The sequence below is a fragment of the Brachyistius frenatus genome, unplaced genomic scaffold (assembly GCF_029030835.1).
Source record: "Brachyistius frenatus isolate BFR_SWC_R1_liver_20210118 unplaced genomic scaffold, ASM2903083v1 Contig_295, whole genome shotgun sequence".
Lineage (NCBI taxonomy): Eukaryota > Metazoa > Chordata > Actinopteri > Embiotocidae > Brachyistius > Brachyistius frenatus.
This window is the reverse complement of record NW_027210894.1, coordinates 204,246-229,369: the sequence shown is the minus strand read 5'-3', so window position 1 is coordinate 229,369 and position 25,124 is coordinate 204,246. Positions and strand designations below refer to the sequence as shown.

The following is a 25,124-nucleotide window of genomic DNA, read 5'->3' as shown; positions in this document are numbered from 1 at the left end:
TCTCACCTCCTCTGGCCATCTATCTATATCCTCCTCCACTTCTGCACTCTCACTTTGAAAATGGTCCTCTCCTCGTTCCATCACATCCCGTTGTAAATTAATCTTTTCCAGGAGGGCTTTAGACCTGTCTTACATACTGAGCACTGTAAGCTTAGCAATTTGGTCAAACTAAGAGATCTCACTAAATATGGTCAACACATCTGTCCAGTCACTGTTTTATAATGAGTGGGAAGAGTTTTAAGTTTTATCTCACAATAGCAACACAGTGTAATTATAGTGTTATGCTACAGGCTTTACTGGTTCAAAATATTTATAGCCTATACTTTCATGGTGCAATCCAGTATAGTAAATTACTAGTTTAAAACGAGCCAGTTAAGAAACGATGTGAGAAGGAGAGAGTAATGGATTTACAAAGCAGATGCAGCCCAGTAAGGCTATAATATTCCCTTTATCTTTAAATTCCCTGCGCTGAGTCTCTATTTCACCAAAAATCAAGGCTATTGCAGCATTTCTGGTGTTCAACAGTGAAGACTCTTTTTCTTTTTAATCACTAAAAGCATGGGAGCGTAGCAGTAAAAAAAGAGCAGGATGATTTATAGTAAAAGGATTGTTTCTCAACCGTGGCGAAGAGGGACATTAAGAAGAACAGAGATATCTAATTTGGTTCATATGATCTCCAAGAAGTTCCCTAATTAGGACAAATCTCTCTCCTTTACACAATCATATGGAAACACACATAGTTTCTCTGCTTTCTCAGTATTCTTGGCAAACAACACACACTGCTGTTATTGATGTGATATTACTACTCATCTCTCTGAATTAGATTGACTTGAGCTCGTTGGTGCTCATGTTAGTCTCTTGATGGTTAACATGTTATTGAACATGAGGGCATGTGTGTCAGAGCCTGTATGTGTGTGTGTGTGTGTGTGTGTGTGTGTGTGTGTGTGTGTGTGTGTGTGTGTGTGTGTGTGTGTGTGTGTGTGTGTGTGTGTGACACACACACACACACACACACACACACACACACACACACACACACACACACAAACTCACACAAACTCACACAGGCACTAAGCATGGTGGTCGTGTGGATGTTTCTGTGTGTAAAGACGTCATTAAAGCAGCAGCGGTTCAGAAAGGCTGAGGGGGCATTTACTCTTGCACTATCTGTCTGTCTGACTCTTAAATCAATGGGAAAACACAAAATTAAAGCATGAAAACAATCATTGTTTGGAGCATGAAAACAGTCATTGTTTGGAGCATAATAACTGACATTTGCTATCAACAAATAACCTGGAGATCTTTTGAAAAATATCTCACCCTGACTCTTATTATTTCCATATTTTTCTGTTTGGAAATAATTGTGTGTTTTAATGGTTCAGCCACATTCCAGCCTTCACTCTTTTATTATATTATGTAGCTTGATTTCTCTGGACAGTAAAAGGATGCATAATGACAGTTACATAGGCCTAATAAAATGAGAGACAGACAAAAGTAAAAGTAGAATTTGGTCTGGATGAAATTGTTTACAAGACATTGAAGTCAATGAATATGTCAGCACAGTTTGAAAATTATTTTACAACACTTCTTCAAACATGTTTTTAAAATGTATTTCTAAAGTGCAAATACGAATATACCCTAAAACTTATGATACATGGTTCAGCATTAGCTTTGATTTTAAATCTTGCTTTTGTCCTTTGGGTCAATGAAATATTCACCTTCCTTTTAACTCTGTTTGGGTCTCAACTTGTAAGGGAAGAAGACAGAGACAACAGGGGGGAAGCCTGCAAAAGGAGGGCTGTATTTTACATTCTGGCATTATTTATTTTATTCTTCATTTGTTCATGTATTTTTTGCCTTTTCCAGAAATGACAAACCAGAAATTAAGGTCTATAGATTAACAATTTGTCATTTTAATTTATGACGAAAGAATTTTACTTGGTTTTTTACAGTGCAGTGAGATTATTTATGACTCAAGAGATTCAACATGAAATGAAGCTTTCCAATCAGCTAATTATAGACACAGATGCCAAAATGCCCTTGAGCAGGAACCATGCACTGAACCTGCATGGTTAAAACAATAAGTCATAACATAACACAAACCACCTCAATGTCTTAATTAGACCTGCTTGGCTGGAAGAAATGAGAACAGGCGGATGCACCTTGCAGAGGCCTACTTTATTGCTTCAAAGGATGACAGCCGAAGTTGAAAATAGAAACCTGCCTCAGAGAATGACCTCACAAGTCAAAACCACTGAGAAAGTACCCAGTGACAGAACATCCTGTTTCTGCAGAGGCTCCACTATCAAACACCTGATGTAACTCAGTGTAAGACAGGAGGCTGTGAGAGGGACAGAAAGAGCAGCAAGAAATAAAGGAAAGTAAGGAAGGAAGGAAGGAAGGAGGTAAGGAAGGAAAGAAAGAAGGAAAAAAATCAAAGAAGAAAGAAAGAAAGAAAGAAAGAAAGAAAGAAAGAAAGAAAGAAAGAAAGAAAGAAAGAAAGAAAGAAAGAAAGAAAGAAAGAAAGAAAGAAAGAAAGAAAGAAAGAAAGAAAGAAAGAAAGAAAGAATTAAGCCTGCTGAGGCAGCTGTCCTCCCTCTGAACCACTTAGCTGATATTAAATTCAGACATGATGACTTCATCCCCGAGCACTTAGCCAATCAGCGGTTATAACATCATACTTGGAAAGTGGCTGAATGATGTCATCCCTGTGGCTGAGGGGTGACATCATTTTACCTTTGACAAGGATGTCCTACACGAGTTTTTATGGCGAATTGGGAAATTGGATATGATTAAAAAAATTCTTAGAATAACCTTCAAACAACTGAAATCTTTTCTGGTGGTAATAATATCCACACACACGAACACGCACGCACGCATGCATGCACGCAAACGCACACACACATCTAACATCACAGACAGTCATGTGAAATAAAACTTCAAAGTCATTTTTTCTCAGAACTTGCCATATTTTATAGTAAGTTACATACATTTACATTTCAGCTGTCTTTGTGCTCACAGTAAGGGGGACAAAACACCTACAGTAAACATTGTGTGACTCACACCTCTCTAAAGCTAACACACTCACACAGTCGCACAGCTGCGTCAGCACAAACACTTTCTTTTCGAAAGTCCTGGGCACACGCACGCATGCACGCACGCACACACACATACGCACGCACGCACGCACGCACACACACACACACACACACACACACACACACACACGCAGTTACTGTCCCCAATGCACTCAGTCTGTTCCAGTCTGTTCTCAAACCACCTAATTTAGGCTTTCATGTCCTGAAAGAATGATATATGAAATACCACTTGTACTTACAAAACATGTTCAACAAATCAACCAGAAGAGGACAAATCAACAGAACGTAAATAAAAACAATCTACATCTTCATGAAGAAAAAGTGTCATATAAAATTAACTTTAATAATCCAAATTTTTTACAGCGTTGTCAGATGTGGTTCATTCTGGTTTTCATATGATGGACTATAGGTTACTATTTATAGGAGGAAGAGCTGAAGAAAGAGAAGAAGAAGGAGCAGAGGAAGAAAAGAAGAGTAATAGCGACATTTAAGACATTCTGCACTGCACACGGTTTTACAGTGACAATTCGTTGTTGCCATGGAGATGATGTTGCATGTTACCAGGTGATTTTTGTGACAGTCTTTGGGATCGTTTAAAGCTACAGGGTTCCCTTTGTCATGCCCCGCCCTCCCGCTGAACCCCAATAACTTCAAAGATAAGTGATTGAATGATTGATTGAATGATGACATCACTTGAAATGATCCTCCCAACAACATCAAAGTGCCCCCCACCCCACCCCCCACCCCCTTTCCCTTAAGTTCAATGAGTACTGGCGAGCATTACATCAGATCCCGCACATCCTCATTCGATCCTTCTCGTGGTTGGACCAGATCGGATATGGATGACAGGATCCACCAACACCCCAGCTGTCTAATCCTCCGACATGGCGTGCCACTTGGCGATCTGGCGACGCGGGTGGTCGCAGATCTCCCTCCAGTGCTCACCGGGGGTTCCCGCCGCCGACATGCCCAGCACCAGGCGCCCGATAACGGTGTTAGGGCAGCGCGAGTTGCCTGTGTCTGAGTCCAGCAGAAGCAACTCCACGCTGGTGTCCCTCAGGCCCTCTTCGGAGGGCAGATCAAAGACAAAGAGCTCGTTAAAGACCGGGTTGGGGGTGCACTTTTTCACGTGGGTCTTCTTCTTGCACACACGCTTCTTTCCATTGTACATGTTCACCTTGACGTAAGAATCTAGAGAAGAAGGATGACAACAGCAGAAGAAAAAAGTCAAGACAGAGGAACCCTCCCTCCCTGCAGCAGCTGCAGAGTGGCATACTATTCCTTCGACAGATCAATACAGCGATCAATAGAGTGGAAATGATGGATGTTGGTGATGAGGACAAAAGAGGCTGGCTGTGTAAACACTCTGTGTGTATGTGTGTGTGTACTTGTCACTAAAGTGCTCTCTATCACATCCTGATCAGATTACTTTGGTGTGGTGGCGGTGTCATTATGGGAACTATCACAGCATCTAAAGTGGTCTGAGCTGCATGGCAGGAAGAGCAAAATGACTTTGGTCTCATCTGTTTGTGGTTTTGGGGAAGGAGGTGCATGCACACATGGATTGCATTTTGAAAGGTTCAGTTGGATGTCTTCGTACCTGTAGGTCCATTGTTTTCAATCTTGGGCAGGTGGCGAGCTTTGAGAACAACCACGGTCAGAGTGTTGGTGGTGGACTGGTAGCACAGAGAGAGCAGCAACTCGCCTCGGCCTGAGGACTTCTGTGGAGAGAAGGGAAATGCATGAGTGGTCGTGGGAGGAACAGTAGGGGTTAAAAACCCAACAAAATTGTGACACAAGGAGAGATGGCGGGTTTGAAAGGAGACAAAGACACTCAGATTTTTCAGCTTCCGAACAAGACCTGAGCCGACACACACACACACACACACACACACACACACACACACACACACACACACACACACACACACACACACACACACACACACACACACACACACACACACACACGTCAAAAGATGTTTATTTCTCATTTCTACAGAGAACCTTCCACTTATCCTGACACTGCATTTTGCCATAGAGGCTGTATTTGAATAGCTGTGTTAATACATTTGTACAATATATTGCTATGTTGTTCAGTAAATAAATTTTAGTAGATACAATTTACAAAAGAAAATGCATTGTATGATGCCAGCAGGATCATATAGTATGCACAAAAGCCACACACCCATTTATGGTCAGCACCATGGTTCCCTCACCTGCACATATCCAATTATATAACAACAGACAGTGTAATCAAAGCTAATTTTGCTGATTGGACTTTAATAGTTCCAAAATGCACTTTTTGCATGACAGAAGCCGGCAGATTATACACTACCTTCTCACTTTTAGGATTCATGGTTTTGAGTCACAGATTATTATATAGGCTAAATTTATTTGCCTTTAGTCAAAAGTTCCAAAACTGCATGTTTTATTGAAAATAAATATGATTTCTACGCATCACCTACACCTCTTTAATTTGTTTGCTTAATTTTCAAACGTTACAAAGACAGAAGGCATGCTGGGAAATGGTCATCTGTTTGTTCAACGACTTTACTCTGTCACTTGAGATATGTCATGTCTGAAGGGCATTTGTGGCAATTGTATGCACCAAGGCCAATAAAAAAAATTGTTTTACACTGCAGCACATACATCCATACAGTGATTGAGGAAGACAGAGATTGATTCATGTTTTTTTTTGCAACATGATACCAAAACAAACCAAATTGTATCCTAAAAAAAATATATATATATAAAATATATATTTTATATATATATATTTATATATATTAGATATCATGTGTCCAGGATTACGACATAAATATATGTATTCAATAACACAATGGTATATAGGGGTTGGAAAATCATAATAATACAAATTAAATACCTAATAATCAGCTACAATAATATCGTGGTAGTCGTGACAACTGTGTGGTTATGAGTTAAATCCTCACCTGCTTATGTGATGTCTTTCATATATTAACCAGCACAAAACGTGTCATTAAGAAGCTCCCTGATCCTCTCGACAACACAGCTTTCACTTTGTCAGTGCTCCACTCACACATCTATGACTGTGACCACACCCGAGAAGGTTGGTGCCTGAGATGCTGTGATCACACCCAAGGGGATTTCACACCTCTGCTCATGGTTGTCATGGCGATGAGAAGTAGCACACAGACCTGACGGGCAATTTTATACAAACGTGAGTGTGCAGCCAATGTGATTCTATATTATTCTTTCCGTGGAAACTAAGTGACCACACAAAAACTGTAGTTATTACTTCCAAGGTGAAAACAGGGCGGTGGCCATGCTGCTGTATGCTGCATTGATCCCATGAAGTGACACACACAAATCAGCGAGACAAAATCTATGCCAGGCAGACAAAGGGAGCCACCACCCTGTTAGCAAAGGGCTGCCGCTCATGAGACAGAACAACATAGATGTCTCATAGAGATAATTACATATTGAAAATACTGGAACAGTGAACACTGGATGTAAAACTGAATAAATCTTTATTCGCTGTCCCTTATCAATCCATCTAAACAGATTCTTTGCACTTTTATTTGCATTTAATAATGTCTCTCATTCTGCAGAGGAACCAGTGCAAATACCCATTTAGAGGAAGATAAAATAATACACAGTAAATAAATGAAGGAGACCATGTGATTTCAACAAAATAATCCAGAAATAACGCACTACAAAGCAATATGATAGATTCTGAAACAATCTGTCATGGACTGCACAAAAACAGGCTCAGTCTGCTCCCTATAACAGAAGTATGAGATTTGTGTCCTCTGGGACCCAAATGAGAAAAGAAATCGAGAAAATATGGTTAGTCTCAGCGTGGGAAGTGCAGAAGGGAGGTTAGGAAATATTATCCTCTTGATGATAAAAATGTGAAGAGAGTTTAGTGGAGAGGGAACAAAGCTTTTATACTGTACTTCTCAGAATCTGACTTGCATTTCCCAGCACTTCTCTGGAGTACTATATTGTATCAGAGATCATTAAAGATGTTACAGATAGCTTGCATTCCTCCTGGGAGAGTACAAATGTGTGTGAACATATCCGCTTCCATCTCGCAGGCATAGAGCTTCCATTTTAGAAGAGCTCTGCAGAGGATAATATCAGCCCACAAATCTATGATTACACTGATATGAAATCTAAGAGATGCTCATGTACAGTACGGTCAAACCATTTAGTACCAGTCCATGTAGAGAGATTCACAGGATGTATAGACATGCTGTACACACACTGTAGCCCAGTATAGAAACTCCCTTCTCAACAGGTGAGCTTGTTACTACAGTACATGAAATTCCTCTAAAAGCAAAAAGGAAACAAGCTCCCGTACGTTGGTGGTCCTCACGGATGCCAGGAACTAACTAGCAGAAGTCTATTGACCCACCTGCCCACAGATCCATAACGGTGTGGTGTGGATATCTCTCCAGCTATTCAATACACTGCTGGGAATGTAAAAATGTCCACGTGGTAGCACATTAGTCTGTTTCAAACCGGCCATCCCTGCATCACCGTTTTAATTATGTGGTGCTGTTTGGTTACAAAGAATCGTCACTAAGGTAGACACAGATTGGGCACAATTGGCCTGTCAGGTATTTAGGGAGTGAATTTAGTAAGAGAGATAAATAAGCTCGAGCAAAACCGGATGAAACAAATAAAAGAAAAAGAAACACCACAGACTTGCATGTATCTCCAAACAGCAGCATTAGCTTGCAAATCCATAATGTTGAAACAGATCTCATCTCCGTCTCCAGAGAGTGATACACTTCCTGTCTGTTCTCTCCACCGGCTTCATTTAATATGAACTCTTTTCTGACTCTTTCGTTCTCTAACAGCTCCAATATAAAATGAATTCCTTTAAATTGTTTGCATGAGATACCAATTACATTCTATTTTTAAACTTTCTTTTAAGATACAGATTGTATTTAGATGATTTGGAACAATTGCCATGATTTACATATAATCATATTTTACCAAATGGAAAAGGCAGGTTGAAATAAAGATTGAATTATATATTGATTAACAGTGGAACCATTTCCTTTTTAGTTTGCAATATTTCATTAACCTGCTCTGCTGCAATGCTTTTTTTTAATTTTTTTATTTCACTTTATTAATCCCCGAGGGGAAATTTCTTTGAAATTTTTGAAACAAGTGATGCAGACATTAGGTTATAATTGGAGACATGATGACTCATTATTGGAGCAATTTTAGAATTTGAAGGGATTTCATAATATATATGCATATATTTGATCACAATGACAGAGAGGGAAGACAACTGTAAAATGTGGATGATATTCTTAAGAAAAGCAGTTAACGATTTAAACTGAAGATGACTGAAACAAGAAAAGTGAAGGGTTCCAACATTTGGCCCAGATCTTACCTTGACATTCCTCTTGATAATCTCTCGGCTCATCAGGACACGTCCCTCTGACAAGTCGATCCCAGCAAGGGGTACCAGAGTCTCTCCGATGACCTCGTCACGAGAGAATCTGTCGAAGCTCAGCACCATGAAGTGAAGGCCCAGCTCCGACACCCGGGCCAGCGGGATCCCGTAGAAGCTGAAGGTCTCATCGAAGGCGGGGTCGAGAGTCTTCCTCAGGACTCTGGTCTTCACCCGGTGCTTTTTCTCCGGCAGCAGGGTCAGCTTGATGTAGGGGTCAGAGGTCAGTGACTGCTCATCAGTTGGGGTCAGACCATGGGCTTCCTGGATCAAAAGGTCAAATCAGTTAAGCAGTTATGACTGTGGAACGATTTTTATACAATTTTCTGTTCAAAATATATTGTATAGACACTAAATACACACTAACAACCTCAACACATGCAGTACCTTGATATGAACAATGAATGCCTTCTTCTCTGGCTGGTATTCCAGAGAGAAGTGGAGGGTCCCGAGCCCACCCTCCTTCTCCTCTCCCTGAGGCCTGTCCACAGCCGGGGTGGGCGCCTGGCTGGACAGGGTGCTGGACGGAGAGGGGAGGTCACGGCGGTCAACCACACCCGGCTGGGTGAACCCTGCATGGGGAGAGGGCAGCTCCAGGTCCGGGGAGCTGCGCACCTTCTGGTGGTGGTGATGAAACGGTTTGGTGGTAAAGTTGCCATTTAGATCCCGCTTCTCCAGATCCAGATGTAGAGCTGGTCTGGAACCATTCGGACTTGACGCCAGTTTACCGGTGCCAGTCTGATTCAGTGTTGACGCGGTGTGGCAGTTTCCGTTGACGTCAGTTTTACTGATGTCGTTGGTAGTGGTGGTGGTAGGTGCAGCAAACTTCTTTTTGCCGCTGAGGCTCTCCGGGTAGATGTCAACCCCTTTGAGCATGTGCACAAACTTGTAGGGAGGTGTCTTCTGGGATTTGGTGTTTTTACGCTGGCAACAGATCCACGCAAAGGCTGACACAGTGAAGACAAGGCCGAAGACACTCATCACAGCAACACCTGCCGGCACCGCCACTGTGGAGGAGGACAGAGAGAGTGGAGAGAGAGATTAAACACAAACATTAAACACATTAAACATGTGACCACACCTACCAACAAACACTATCTAACAACTAACTGTTCAACAACCACCCTAAAAGAAGTGTTCACAAATTCAGCAGAGGTTTTTGAACCAACTGAATCCATTTTGTGTTTCTGACTGACGCAGGCTGCAGTCTGGACTCAGAGGGAGATGACAACAACACAATCTGCCTAAACTCTGGTCAAGTATCATCACAACTGCGCTCATATTGCAAACATGGTTATAGAACTGAGAAGAGGAAAGAGCTGGTAGAAGTAATGAGCTGATGGGAAAACCTCATAACATATTTGTGACAAGCTGATTTCTGGATGAAAGGTTTAAAGAAATGTTTGAAGTCAGATCTGGTGTCAAAATAAACTCAAATATAAGGATTGTCATCACCAGCAGTCAATAGCATGCAGCGATGCGAACACAAGAAAACATTGTGAACAAGAGAGCCAACAACTTAGGCCCTTGTTACACAGCAGATCAGATTTGTATAGATCCTTTTATATTAGTTTTTTGCAAAGAACTGTATCCCTCATGGCTGTACAGGCTGTGTTATGTTCATGTATATATACTCATTTATAGTCCACCTACAGTAGAGGAAGTTGAACTCAATCTCAGAGAGGAAAACGGTCACCACTTTTAACCACCTTCTCTCAGTCACAACAGTGATGGTGCATTTAGGGACCCAATTCCTCTCAAGAGTACTCCTATGGTATCACTGTGGAGACATTATGCCACTGAAAGCTTCAGGTCTTTGTTTTGTTGAGCTGAACGGTGACTCAACAGCAACCAACCTGCTTTCTCATGCTGCTTTATTTAATAGGTTTGTTTCAATGGAGGAAATGCAGACTATTTCCTGCAGTTAGAGAAGCAGTGGAAAAGCACTCACATTAAGAGAGAGGGTGGCGGTAGCTAATCACTTGTCTTTTTCATCTGTTCAAAGCTGCTCTAGTTCACAAAGATCATCAGGTAATTAGTGCTGCAACATTTTTCCACACTTTTCATACATAATAACTTTATCAGCTATTCTGATACAAGTGCTATTTTATCACACAGCAACAATAAATACAAATAATAATTCCCTTTTATTAAATGATAAATGATGCATTTTCACAAGAATGTCAGTGTTGTCACTTTAGATCTCGGAGTTATATGTAATTGCTGTTTCACGTGTACATCTGTTTTATATACTGCAGGGTAATTTTATATGTGTAGTAGATGCAGCATCATCTGAAGAGACTACCTCTGATGAGCCTCATCCATGAGTGAGCAATAGGAGGATCAGTAGGCTCATTTCCATTTTAGATCACAGCACAGCAGTACATAGTGTTTTCTCTCCTTTTTGCTCATCAATATTTCATCTTATAGTCCTGGGCAAACTGGTTTTCAAGGCAGCAACAGCAGACAGATGGATGTGGCAACGGGAGGGCAGCGAGAGCTGCTGAGCCAAGAGGAAATAAGGAAAACAAACAGGCTTCCCTGTACTATAGTAACACCCAGTCAACTCCAGGTAACTATAACGCACATAATAAATTAACTTTGTTGATATTAATATCGTATAAAACAAGTCCCGACCCCCACCCTGCTGCCTGGTTTGATAATAGCTGCAAAATGGAGGCTGGAAGTCTTCCACTATTCACATTAGTAATTCTCACAGCTACACACCTTATTAAAAACAAGCCAATATTTAGATAAGAGGCTGAATTAGAAAGCAACAAATGAGTGAGTAATACTAGCTGACACTTTGGAGATGAGTCACGTGGGATGGATAACGCAGCAGATGAAGAAGCTGCCAGCAGCTTCTTACACATTCACACCGTGTCTGTTTCAATCAAGCCCGAAAATATTAAGGAAGGTTCGGACTCACCGAGCTGAGCTCCATCCTCCACCATTGGAGCCATGGTTGCTGTCCGAGGTGCTGAAAGGCTCCGTCTGCTTTCACAGAGCTCTCTTCTTCTCTCCGCGGACAAGTCGCTCTCCTGATGCCGAGGTGCAGTACGTCTCCGCGATATCTCGGCTTTGATTATGTTTGATAATATAAAGGCTCTTCAATAATTCAAAAAAAAAGAAAAGAAAAGAAAAGAAAAGCAGCCGTGTTTTCCCGGAGAGGAGGACGGAGGGACGCTGTGCTCTCAACCTGCTGTTGGTACTCCGTGATGCGTGAGTGAGTCTCAGAGGCGGCAACACCCCGTTTCTTCTACCGCCCTCTCTCTCTCTCTCTCTCTCTCTCTCTCTCTCTCTCTCTCCCCCTACCGGTAACGCTGAGCTCATCAGTGCTGACGCAGTAGTGACGGAGGCTGGCTGTGAAATTAGGACCCCCGGTAAAGCAGCACCACAGACCTGGCAATTTCCCTGATTGATTGTTCAGGAATGAACACTGCTTGTCTGTATCTCTCTCCCCGAGAGAGATACGGTGTGTGTGTGTGTGTGTGTGTGTGTGTGTGTGTGTGTGTGTGTGTGTGTGTGTGTGTGCGCGCGCGCGCGCGCGCCGCCCATGTGTACATGCTTATTCGATAAGACTGCTGAATGGATGTGTTTTACTGTGGGCCCCTTTCAATAGACTAAGTGCTAATTTGGCTGATAGGTTTGTATGCCTTCCTCTGTTATATTTATAACAATTAAAGTAACAGTGGAGTGCTTGGACCCAATAATCATAACACATAATACTCCAGTGAACATACATTAATACTAAATGTATTCTATCAGGATGACGCCGTTCAGATGTGTCATCTTGGTTTCTATGGAGTCACAAATCAAACAATAACACAAGAAACAACACACAGCATGCTACACATGTTGTCCAAGAGCCTTGCCTACACCACTACTGCTCACACATTTTTTACTATAGGGCCATTAAAAGGAGGCCTTCTGATACTATGTGGATCACTGTGTTATAAACCGTACTGACAAATAAAAATACACAAATGAAAAGCTGTGATAGACAGCATACACAAGTCAATGTTCTGCACAGGTCACACGTTTAACATTTGATGAAAGCTAACACTGACCCCTGGTGTTTAAAGTAAAGAATACATGTTCCCTGAAAACAAGGTACAGAAATGAGTGTGCCTCTTCTTACATTGCATATAACATTATCTGTAGTGTAATTATTATGTAAAGAAATATATTTGTTTGTGTAAAGTCCTACTTTGCTTTTATTCATATATTAAAACTGTTTATCATTTGCCAACCGCAGGGCACATTGTGTAGTTAAACTGCTATTGTTGGGGAAATATTATGCTTGCGCATAGAGATGTATTTATTTCACTATCAACTTGTAGAAAAAGTAAATGGACAAGGGAATTTTTTATGGGTCGAAGGAGTTTGATCAGGGAGTTCGGGTTGTTCCCTCTGACAGTGAGGTCAGGGGTCAGTCAGTACAGTAACATGTGAGTGTAAGTGTAAAGAGGGGCTCCCTGACACATTCACGTTTTTTTTCCTTCACACTGTTTTTTTTTTTTTTTAAAGGGAAAATGTCTCCATGTTGATTCTGTCAGCGATATTGAGTCTGTGAAGGAGGATCGAGATGTTGATGTACCAGATGATGATTTTGCACAATAACATTGCTTCAAACAATAATCTCCTGCACACACATGCCTCAAGTGGGGATCAAACCCAGTTACTTCTCACTGAGGCAACTGCTCTAACCACTGCATCCGTGTCCATACTATATAGCATGTCGTCCGAAATATGATAAAAAAAAAAAAAAATTAAAAAAAATTGTTTTAAAAGTCATACAAATGTATTAATGGGATTCTGGGGGATAAAATTTGTGGTAGTTTGGACAGAAATCCAAGAACAATTAGACACACCCTTTATTTTTTGTTATTGATTTTTATATTAGGTTTTTGTTTTGTAGTTGACCTTTGGTTTGGTATTACTATGACTGCATTTACAACGTGAAACCGTGTGGCTTACTCTTACAGGGACTCGCCCTCTGTGAACCATGTAGATTACCTTAAGCAGGGCTCAAACCCGCATCCTCGTGAAATTGTTTCCAGCTCTGAAGCAGCGTCGTAGACCGCTGGACTGTCTTCAGCGCTGAAGAAAGAGTCGCGACGGAGAAAGTGTTTCACGGAGTTCACTCAGAGCTTCCAGTGACTCAACAGACAGTCTGGTTAACTCAACAGGTAAAAGATTCTACTTTACCAAGGTTGCTATTAATGGTTATTCAACTTTTAGTGAAGTTGAAACATTTGGAGAAATTTAAAAACTTTTGCATCCACTGCACATTACAGGAAGATATTTAATATCACTGCAGACCCCCTTGAAAACACGTATATATACACTATCTAAAGAATGTCTGCGTCAATTTCGGTCGCATTTGAATGAATATTTGTGAATGGTGGAGTTATTGGTGGTTGCATTGAATCAAAGATTTGTCACAATGCAGACCATCTACTGGGAAGATCAGTGGTGCAGTGGTTAGCACTGATGCCTCTCAACCAAAAGGGTTGGAGTTCAAGCCACTCCTTTGTCATGACTTAAAAAAAAAAACACTATTTGCAATTGCACCAGTGTTTAGGTGTATATATTTGTTTCTTAGGTGGATATATATTTATTTATGTCTTGTCTGTTTTTGCACCAAGAGAGAAGCTACAACCGGAGTCAAATTCGTTGTACGCGTAAACATACCTGGCCAATAAAGCCGATTCTGATGAGACATGAAATGTCTTCAAGAAACTCAAACATTGTTCTGCCACATTGTTCTGTAAGGCTTCTATCGGTTTCTATTTTACTGTTTGCATTTCGCTTGTTGTAGTTACACTAAATGATGCTGGTATTTTCCAGAAAACAAAAGAAAAGAGTCAAGCTGAAGCTCAAGTGATGGAATAACCTGCCCTGCTGGTTCCCCAAACAACCCAGACGTGCTTATTTAAAGACACAGGTGAGCTGTGCTGGGGCACACCACAGGTATATAACGCATTTAGTGTTGTGTCATCCCATCATTTCTTTCATTCACCACCTGCACAGCAGCTCTCAGCAGGTAACATCACTGTACTGGAACTTGACCACTTGATCTTTAGGAATATTATATTCAAGTCAAACTGCAGTACAGCATCCCCACTCTTACTCTTCCTTTACACTCTCTGCTCTATTATTTCAGCTCATGGACTGTTTCATTCAGAAGAGAGATGGCAGCAGCAACAGCTTTGACCAGAAGCAGAGGGGTGGCTGGTGTTACGACCACCAAAGGCTTGCTCCTCATCTGCACTCTGCTGTGTCTGCTTGGCCTCGCAAGTTCACAGACGCACACCTTAAGCGTGCAGACAGATATCAGTGAAAACATTCAGAAACTACAAGAGGAAACGGAGAGACAGAAGGTGAGTCGGTCCGTTTCCATGTTGTGGGTTTAGATGAGTAGTTTGGAGAGCCCCTGTGTAACGGTAGCTGATATAATGATTTATAATGGTTTTAAACAAAAAGCAAACCATCATTTCGCATCATGTGAAAGTATTTTTAGTATTAGATTAGTCATTTACTTATTTGTTTTTATTTTCCCCTTTAGGTAGGCCAAATGTTGGGTGCCTACATTTCAGATGTCATCGCTGCCGCTGTGGAGTTAATGGACACTGCGCTTGAAGAAGTCGAGAAGAAATTACAAGAGTCTTCACCACCACTGAAACTCACCAAAACCTTGAAGGCCTACCTGGAGGCATGCAAGACTTACCTGGATGAAGAGCGTAAAGATGCTGCTGCAAAGATCGAGGACAATGAAAACAAAGTGGAAATCCTGACATTGATGCTACCATACTTTAAGGAGAGTGAAGCTGAACTGTAAAAGCTTCCATGTGTCTCTGGATCGACCGCATCTGTAAATCTCCTCTTTCTTAAAAGATATATGCTTTTGAAATTGCAATCAATGTTTTTAGCATTTTTAAAAGTTTGATTAAAAACAGCGAGGAAGGTGGCCGAAAGTGTTTCTTTGGCTTTTGCTATTCCTGTCCAATGATAGTTTTTTTGTTAATCAAGTGTGAATTTGAACTTTTGCACAAGAGTATGAAATTTTGCAGCAACTTGAAACGTCAATAAATACATAGAAATGTTTGTTGTCTCCTTTCTTTGCTGCCCTAAAATATGAAGACCGGACATCTAACATCGACTCGGGCCGTCGAGTTATACCGTCCTCTGTTTACACGTATACAGTGCTGCAGTTAATGTGTTAATGTGTGTAGTCACGCGAGATATCTTTGGAATGCCAAGAGTCTTTGTCGAAATACAATCATCACAGCTGGCACAGTAAACAGCTTTGACAGACCACCCCTGGACTAAGAAACGATTACAGGATTGATGTAACTCACCCATAAAGCATCACAGTTCAGCCTCATCAATCACACAAAAATGAAGCAACGCAAAAACCAGGGAGGTGAACACAATGCAGAAGGGAGAGTGAAGAGCACAGTCCGGGCAGGATCCACAGCAGATAAAAAAAAAAGAAAAGAAAAAGAAGAAAAGAACAGAACTCTGTTAAAACTGGAGGGTAACTGCAGAAAGACAAAACTTAGTACCCAACAAACAAGCAGCGGCAGACTGGGGTCGATGTACTGAGTGGGTTGATTGCAGAGTGGCTGCAGGTGAGCAGACTGGAGAACTGGGAGCAGGTGAGGTGGGCGTGGCAGGAAACCCACTGAGCACAGAGATAGACCAGGGACCTCTGGTGGGTGGAGGGAGTATTACAGGGAACAATCTGGATAAATGAAAGGCACTGTGACACTGCCAGTTTCCCTGATTGATTGTGTATGATGTATGAGAATGAATACTCTTAGTCTGGATCGCTCTGTATATTTTCATGTCCCAGTTTTACAGCAGTTGTCAGTTTCTGTTACTTTATAATTTGTATAATTACAAATAAAAGGAAGAAACTACTAAAGTTATTGTTGCACACTTGGGCACGCAAAGGAGACTTCCAGGTGTGCATACGTTTTGAACATTCCTTTAATGGAAATATGGAAACACAAGCAGATCAGCTCAATGTCGCTTCATACTGTCTGCCTGCTCAGCGGACACACTATACACACTTGCGTTCACTTGAATGTGCATAAAACATCAAACGTCCGCCGTCATTTCAGCTGTTAAAACACACTCACACTGACGATGCTCTGCACACTCATACAACACGGGCTACAGGCACTCACCGTACTTTTTCCTCATTAGCAAACTGCTAAGTGTGGCACCGTTTCACACAACACACCAATTAATTTCAACTTTCCAAACTCCAACATAACTCTTGTATAAACACAACGCGCAGTCCTTTACTCTCAAATGTGCGTTATACATCTGTGTCACTACTGTAATACATCTTTTCATCTCGTTTGCTCACGTGGACATACAGAAACACAAAGTACATCCGCTTAATGTGGCTTCGTACCGCGGGCTGTCTGTCTGCTAAACGGACACGCCCCCCTGCCTTGCTCAAAAGGGCCTCTAAGATGCTCCAAGTGCCTGTGTGAGCTTCACTCACTGTAACCATTAATTTACCTACTAGAATATGAGTTGCTACTGCAAGTGAACATACATCAGGTTGCGAATAGACAAAGTAATAAACCAACACAATAAAAATAGTACAAAAATAATACATGAGAAAAAAATAAAGGGGGTGTCCAGTGTCCATTATGACAAACATTACTGTGACTCCCACACAATTCATGACAAAAAGTCAAGGAGAAAACGCCTTAGAGCTGCTTTAGAGCCCTCAACATTTCAGTTTATGTAGAAACAGTTTTCAATAATATCTGCCAACATTGCAATTTAACAAATTACAAAAAAATCTATAAAGTGAACTTTGGACCTTTTGGTCTGAGAGTTTGTGGCTCTGACCAGTGAACACTTTTGCCTTGTTGATAACTCAGCCTTGAAGAGGTTGATGTTTATGCCAGACATTCATCAAACTCTTCCTGATCATAGCCCTATATCATGTTGCTAACTATGATATTACTCCATTTGAAATCAAAGTTCAAACATTACATTACATTAGCATGTGTTAGGATATCCAAACACATTGTTCTGTACGGCTTCTATCAGTCTTACATTTGTAATTTTATGATATAGTATGCTGCTATTTCACTATAAAGTGAAATGGACAAATGTGACTCCTGTGATGGTAAAAGTAAAGAAGCAGGGTGAGTGTCAAGTAGATACAAAGGAATAACCTGCTCTGCATGTTCATCAAACAATCCAGACGTACACACACTTTAAGACACAGGCTAGCTGCTCTGTATGGGAGGTGACATTAAGAGTATATAAAGCATTTTGTGTTGTGTCATCCCATCATTATTTCTCATTCATTACCTGCACAGCAGCTCAGGTAAGATCACCAACATTAAACTGTAAGAAGGTTATACTGGAACCACATTTTAAAAAAGAATCCCCACTTACATTTTTTAAAAGTTCAAGTTTGTGAACTTCCTATTCAACTCGTTCTTTGTACTTTATGTTCTATGATTGCAGCTCACAGACTGTTTCATTCAGAAGAGAGATGGCAGCAGCAGCGTTGGCCAGAAGCAGAGCAGTGGCTGGTGTCACCAAAGGCCTTTTCCTCATTGTCACTCTGATGTGTTTAGTTTCTTTTTTGCATTTCAAATTTACTGTCTGTTTGTGTTGACGTTACATTAAATGATGCTGGGGAATTCCTGTAAAGTGAAATGGACAAATGAAAGTAAAAGTAAAGAAGCAGGCTGAGTGTCAAGTAAGGAACAATAGGCTCTGCATGTTCACCAAACAACACGCACATAACACACAAACATACACAACACACACACACTAGCTGCTATGCATGGGAAGTGACACCAGGAGTATATAAAACGTTTTCTGTTGTGTCATCCCATTATTATTTCTCATTCATCACCTGCACAGCAAAAGTCCAAGTTTGTGAACTTTCTAATCAATTCGTTTTTCATACATTATGCTCTATCATTGTGCGTGTGTGTGTGTGTGTGTGTGTGCGTGCGTGCGTGCGTGTGTGTGTGTGTGTGTGTGTGTGTGTGTGTGTGTGTGTGTGTCGTGTGTGTGTGTGTGTGTGTGTGTGTGTGTGTGTGTGTGTGTGTGTGTGTGTGTGTGTGTGTGTGTGTGTGCGTGTGTGTGTGCGTGTGTGCGTGTGTGTGTGTGTGTGTGTGTGTGTGTGTGTGTGTGTGTGTGTGTGTGTGTGTGTGTGTGTGCGTGCGTGTGTGCGTCACAGCGGCTTCAGTCCTGGATCTTGATAAGAGGAACCAGAAAGAGATTGAGATCTCAAAAAAGATGCAAATGATGTTTTACTGGAATAGATAGATAGTTACTTTATTACTAAAAACTACTACTACTAAAAAAAATTAAATTTGGTTTTAATGTTTGAGTGTTTCTATCGTGTTTAATGTCACAACACAAAGTCATGTGACTTCCCAGAAAGTGAACCTGCTAAATACTTTCTGCAGGAAAATGAAACTGAAGAGGCAAATCACACACGTGTAACATGAGCAAGGTGGAGCCAGGAGGATATAAAGCAGTTGTGTTGTGTCATCGCATCATTATTTCTCATTCATCACCTTCATTCAGCAGCTCAGGTAAGATCACCGACGTGGTTCTCTAAGAGGGTTTTACTGGAAATACATTTTAACAAACAAATCCCACTACAATGTAAAAAAAAAAAAGTTCAGTTTGTGAACTTCCTATTCAACTCTTTCTTTATACTTTATAATCTATTATTTCAGCTCAGACTGTTTCATTCAGAAGAGAGATGGCAGTAGCAGCGTTGGTCAGAAGCAGAGGAGTGGCTGGTGTCACCAAAAGCCTTTTCCTCATTGTCACTCTGATGTGTCTGGTTGGCTTTGCAAGTTCACTGACTAAACTGGTAAATTGTTTCATGACTTTTCTTTTTGAATAATTAATCATAAAAAAAAATCATATTTATATATTTTTTTTGCAATCTGCTCTCTGTTGTTGTGTACCATGTTAAACCGGCTGTCATGATCACATGCTCCAAACGCAATTTATGTTTGTTACATTTGTCGATGTTCATTGGTTTTGCAGGAAGAGGTCAAAGAAACCCTCAAGAAACTAGAACGAGAAGTAGCGAGAAACAAGGCAAGTCAGTCAGTTTCTGTGTTGGGGATGTGGAGCTTGGGAGTCCATGTGTAAAGATATACATATGTATAATGGAATGAAACAAGCACAGAAAAACATAATCTAACATCATGTGAAAGTATTTTTAGTAATAGAATACTTTATATATTTTCCCTGCAGGCCAACAACATGTTAGACCGAGCCTTCATATCAGACATCTGGGAGGACCTTACGAGAATGATTGACCCTGCGATTAAAATAGTCAAGACTGCAGTGCCCGACTTTCCACCACTGGGGAAATTAATGGAGGACCTGAAGGAATTTATAGAGGCAAGCAAGGGTTACATAACAAAATACACCGATGATAAAATTGTAAAAATCGAGGAGAGACAAATTAATTTGATGTCAATAAAGGAGGTGGTAAAACAACTGGAGAAGAAACCCCATGAACTGTAACATGTCTGTCTGGTATCAATACGAACACTCTTGAAATGCAGCAGAACTACTACATAAGGTAATCAATACCAGAGTTGGGTTTGTGTAAACTTTCACCTGCACAACCCGGTATTATAATAAATTGTGGAAAAATGTATTACTGCTAAAACACAACATAGTAATACCATAGGATTAGAGCTTTATGCTGTTTGAGTGTTTTCCTGATTGAAATCATTACTGAGGCTCTGAAGCCTAAAATGTTGTTTTACTTATGGGAAAGTCCAAAAATTCAATGTTGCTATATAAGACAGTGGAAGCGACACTACTAAATGTGGGTGATGTAATATGTCATAAGAGTATGATGAAATTGGAATGACTACATTTTTATCCAACAGAAAAACGACACAGCCTCTTGTTTGTAATGTTTTGTATAATAAAATTATGAAGATCTTTACCACGAATGTTTCAGAAGTTACTACATACATCATCATGTGTATAATGCTAAATCTACAATATATTTGTATTGTTGGTATAAACAACCAGAATATTGAAGAAAGATGCCCAAGCTGGCAATGAATGATGGGATTTTGAAATAAAGTGGGGAACAAACTACATTGAATCTGTTGTCTGAAGTCTTCTTTCGCTCCAAAGTATAAAGCAGAGATATTTCATTCAAAAGCTGCTAAGTTAGCCTCACTGTTGCAAGCAACATCTTTACTCGTGCTGCTGAAATCATTAGAAATGCTGAGGCTCTGGGAGTTAAAAGCTATTTTGAGACTAGTGCAAAAAATCTTTTTCTAAAAATGAAGGTGGCTGTAATACTGGATTGTAAGAAGAAAAGTCCTTCGAGCTGCTTTGAGGTCCTTAACATTTCAATAAAGTGAACTTTGCACCTTTCGGTCTGAGAAAGCATGGCCCTGACCAGTTGCCACCTTTGTGTTGATGGTGTAGCCTTTAAGGTGGGGCATCAATCAGTTTCTTTTTTGCATTTCAAATTTACAGTGGCGTCTGTTTGTGTTGACGTTACACTAAGTGATGCTGGGGAATTCCTGTAAAGTGAAATGGACAAATGATAGTGAAAGTAAAGAAGCAGGCTGAGTGTCAAGTAACATTTTGTGTTGTGTCATCCCATCATTATTTCCTCATTCATCACCTGCACAGCAGCACAGGTAAGGTGTGTGTGTGTGTGTGTGTGTGTGTGTGTGTGTGTGTGTGTGTGTGTGTGTGTGTGTGTGTGTGTGTGTGTGTGTGTGTGTGTGTGTGTGTGTGTGTGTGTGTGTGTGTGTGTGTGTCTGTGTTGTGTGTTGTGTGCATCACAGCGGCTTTCCTGGATGTTGATAAGAGGAACCAGAAAGAGATTGAGGTCTCAATAAAGATGCAAATGATGTTTTACCGGAATAGATAGATAGACAGTTACTTTATTATTCCCGAAGGAGAATTGTTTTTGTTTTTTTTAATGTTGTTTGAGTGTTTCTATCGTGTTTAATGTCACAACACAAAGTCATGTGACTTCCCATAAAGTGAACCTGCCAAATACTTTCTGTAAGAAAATGAAACTGAAGAGGCAAATCACACACGTGTAACATGAGCAAGGTGGAGCCAGGAGGATATAAAGCATTTGTGTTCTGTCATTTCTTCATTCGTCACCTGTCACCTGTACAGCAGCTCTCTTTCGATCGATCCACCCAGCAGGTAAGATCAGTAACAGTAAGATTGTTTTACCACTTAAACCAAAGTCAAAAAGGATTCTGTTCAATTCCTCATTCATGCATGATGTATCATTTTCTCTCAAGCTCACAGAGTGTTTGAACTTCAACTACGATGGCAGCAGCAGCTTTATCCAGAGGCAGAGGAGTAGCTGGTGGACTTTTACTAGTCGTCTCTCTGCTGTGTCTGGGATCTGTCGCTACTTCTCTGGCGGAAGATTTCCCAATGGTAATTTTCTTTTCTGATGAACTATTACAGTAATTGCAGGTCAACATGAGCTCGTGGAAGTGTCTTCATTTACGGTTGTTTGTATGCGATGCTAAAGTAACCGTCATACTCACTTGCTCTTTCTGGGACATTTCAGGAAATGCTCCAGGAAACTCTTCAGAAAGCTGTAAAAGAATTAGAGAAAGAGAGGGTGAGTCTGCCAGCCTCCATCTGTCTGTTGTGTTTGTAGGCAGCAAAAAATAAATACATTCAAATAGAGTGAACCTAAAAACTGCATTTCACATCTGTGTGTTCAGCAAATCGTAACATTTTTATCTTAATTTGTGATGACATACCGATTATTTGTTTGTCATCATTAGGCAATGGAAAAGTTGATTTTTGCAACCACCTCAAAATTACTATATGAACAACTGGGGCGCTTCAATCTTAGTGTGGAACTGATGGAGATGGTATCTGATGAGTCTCCGCCAGTGCGAGAAATGTTGAATATCTCAAAGCACATGGTGAAGAAAATCAACATTTATATGGACAGGAAGTTGAGGGGCTTTGCTGCAGAAGACGAGGACATCGAGGTGGAGGACGAATTCGAGGAGGATGATCACGATGAACTGTAACAGGTTCCGTCTCCATGTGTGTCTTTAACAATTGTCATGGCTGCACTGTGTTGTGAAGCTTTTTTGTGAAATGACCTCAAATATGAAAGAGGCAAGACTAACTTACTGTTGACCAGGATACAAAACATGTTGCAGTCGAGTGCATAATGTGCAACATCTCTGAAATAAATACATTTTTGACACTTTGTGTGAAGTTGTTGTTGTTGTTTTCGCTACTGTTGATGTTGATTGCCGTGATTCTCCTTGTTATCCAGGAGGCTACACAAAATATAGCAGAAGTATGCAACTGAAAATAAAAACAATTTGCAGTAACTTTTGTTGTCTGCTGCCTCCTTTCTTTGAAGCTCTGACACATGAAGCCAAGATTTCTGATGGTATATTCTCGTTAAAAAAATAAAATAATGGCAGATGATGCTAATAAATCAGCTGTTCTGTGTGCTACTAGTAGAGACTGCCCCATCCGATCTCATGTATAAGCCCACATTTAATGAAGATGCCTTATAACAACAATCCTTCACTGCTGTAAAAGGTGCCCTCATTCTTTATACCCTCGATGTCCAACAACTGGGATGAACAGATAAATGCATTCTCATAAAACATTTGCAAAGCTAATTTTTCTGACAAATTTGAATACTGCATTGTTTCTATCTATTGTTTCTAGTTTCGAATCTACTTCCTTTATTTGCTGGTACATTGCATAATATCTTAGCATATCCAAGTGTAAAGTTATGGTATCACCGTGCGCCTGCCCATCCCAGTGTCAATCCACAACAGGATACCATTACAGTGTCATGTTTTGCTAAAGTCGTGACGAATAAGGTGCCTCAGATTCAGCACCAAAACACCACGTAGTTTTAGGGGGGAAAAAACAACAACACTTGGTTAGGGCTGAACAAGCATCATGGTTTGGATTCAAATACATTTTATGTACGTGTTCAGTGCGTCACATAAATGTATTTAACATACGTCATGTAAGTTATATGTTCCGAAACTTGAAAGGAACAAAGTCAAACCTATTCTCCTGAGTGAAAGTCCTTGAACCATCAGACTAACCCCCGACCTTAATCACATGACCCCCGTGACCTTCGTCTTCTACCTTGGTCTTACATGCGTGTACTTTTCTGACCTTTGTGAGGTGAAACATCCCTTAGTAGACCGATGGGTGTATTTCACGTTTTAGCGTAATAACAGGCCGGTGCACGCATGTTTTCTCATCGCACACTTCATATCTATAAACCCTGTCTGCATAAATGTGATGTCTCACAGTCCCGGGCAGAGCTTTACAGATGCAGCTTGCGTATTAGAATGTGGGTGTGACTATCAAAGGTATGAATCAACTGGTTACTCACAGAATGTGGAAATTTCTCAACGATCCTCTCATAGCCGTTGACAATGGACGATGAGCCTGAATAAGCTGAATTGGAATGTTGTCCGAGTGTTTGCTGATGTATATTCATTTTCCTGTAAATTGGACCTGGAAAATACTTTTTTGGTGAAAATGAAAATGAAAGGATGCAGCTCACATGTGAGCTGTAACAAACACAGTGACACCTACACTATATAACGCATCTGTGTTGTGTCACTCATCATTCATTCATCACCTGTGCAGCATCTCTCCTTCTATTCACCCAGCAGGTAAGATCAGTAACACTGTTCACTACGATGGTAAACTATGTATTCTATACAGTTAAATACTATATTACCACTTTGTTTTCCAAATTAGTTAAGCATTATTTCCTGTTTTATTGGTGTTACCTAGAACAACAATGGCAGTGGCAGCTTTTTCCAGAAGCACAGGAGTGCTCATCTTCACTCTGCTGTGTCTGGTTTCCTTCGCAAGTTCACAGGTGAAACAGGAAAACCTGGTAAATGTATTAAAGAGCATTTCTTGATGTTCCTTTGACGTAATTCTTAACAAGCCAGTTATTTTCTGTTTGATGGGTTTGGTACTACAGAGTTACTGCCTTTCTCACCAACTCAAATGTAAATCTGACTCTGCAGGAATTGCTCAGGGAAAGGCTTCATGAACTACAACGAAAATCAGATGAAATGAAGGTGAGTTATGCTGCTTGAATGTTGGCTGAGCAGGCGATAAACCAAACACACCTTTCCCATTTGAGCTTTAGTCATGGTACACGATCAGAGGCTAAGATAACGTCACACAAACTTCATGTACCATAACAAAGAAAAGCCTACTTTCATCATGACTTAGTGTGTTGTTTTCCTCATCAGGCAAACTTCACGTTCCAAATTGGCACTCATCAGGAGCTCATGAGAGCAGAACTGCACCACGTGGACACGAAGATGGAAATCCTGAAGAGAGGCCCGCCTGAACTACAGCCACAGCTGGACGTTTTGGAGATACTCAAAACTCATTTAGAATTGGTCAAATACTGGATGGATATAAGAGCCGCGGCCATAGCTGAACAGATAAAGGAAAACGAAGAGAAACTGAGAAAAGCGTTGGACGAGATAGCATACCTGGAGTAC

The 25,124-nt window shown here is 40.7% G+C and overlaps 1 protein-coding gene and 3 long non-coding RNA genes across 7 annotated transcripts; 3 read left to right on the top strand and 1 right to left on the bottom strand.

Moving 5' to 3' along the window:
• Nucleotides 1–3,420: 3,420 nt before the first annotated feature.
• syt4 (synaptotagmin IV) lies at nt 3,421–11,827 on the bottom strand. The gene is made up of 5 exons (XM_069722546.1): nt 11,483–11,827; nt 8,941–9,560; nt 8,494–8,817; nt 4,699–4,819; nt 3,421–4,289 (listed from the first exon to the last, which is right to left on the bottom strand). Exons 1-5 carry the CDS (start codon nt 11,514–11,516, stop codon nt 3,970–3,972), a joined length of 1,419 nt encoding a protein of 472 aa, XP_069578647.1. The 5' UTR covers nt 11,517–11,827; the 3' UTR covers nt 3,421–3,969.
• Nucleotides 11,828–13,404: 1,577 nt separating this feature from the next.
• LOC138635178 (uncharacterized) lies at nt 13,405–15,663 on the top strand. 4 transcript variants are annotated; one of them, XR_011312086.1, is made up of 4 exons: nt 13,405–13,745; nt 14,407–14,503; nt 14,723–14,939; nt 15,125–15,663. It is a non-coding gene; the product is annotated as an uncharacterized lncRNA (long non-coding RNA). The 4 variants fall into 4 exon arrangements; XR_011312085.1 differs by lacking the exon at nt 13,405–13,745 and adding an exon at nt 13,999–14,326; XR_011312084.1 differs by lacking the exon at nt 13,405–13,745 and having other exon boundaries at nt 14,342–14,503.
• Nucleotides 15,664–19,232: 3,569 nt separating this feature from the next.
• Nucleotides 19,233–20,546, top strand: LOC138635177 (uncharacterized). Its single transcript, XR_011312083.1, has 2 exons — nt 19,233–19,438; nt 19,618–20,546. It is a non-coding gene; the product is annotated as an uncharacterized lncRNA (long non-coding RNA).
• Nucleotides 20,547–21,728: 1,182 nt separating this feature from the next.
• LOC138635183 (uncharacterized) lies at nt 21,729–22,946 on the top strand. Its single transcript, XR_011312088.1, has 4 exons — nt 21,729–21,777; nt 21,879–22,020; nt 22,157–22,210; nt 22,380–22,946. It is a non-coding gene; the product is annotated as an uncharacterized lncRNA (long non-coding RNA).
• Nucleotides 22,947–25,124: the final 2,178 nt, after the last annotated feature.

What these genes read in the sequence shown, in the direction of transcription:
- syt4 (XM_069722546.1), bottom strand. Translation starts at nt 11,516, where the DNA reads ATGGCTCCAATGGTGGAGGATGGAGCTCAGCTCG. An exon ending in CATTCATTGTTCATATCAAG is followed by an intron (nt 8,818 to 8,940) that starts GTACTGCATGTG and finishes CTTTTGATCCAG; the next exon opens with GAAGCCCATGGTCTGACCCC. An exon ending in TTATCAAGAGGAATGTCAAG is followed by an intron (nt 4,820 to 8,493) that starts GTAAGATCTGGG and finishes TTCTCTCCACAG; the next exon opens with AAGTCCTCAGGCCGAGGCGA.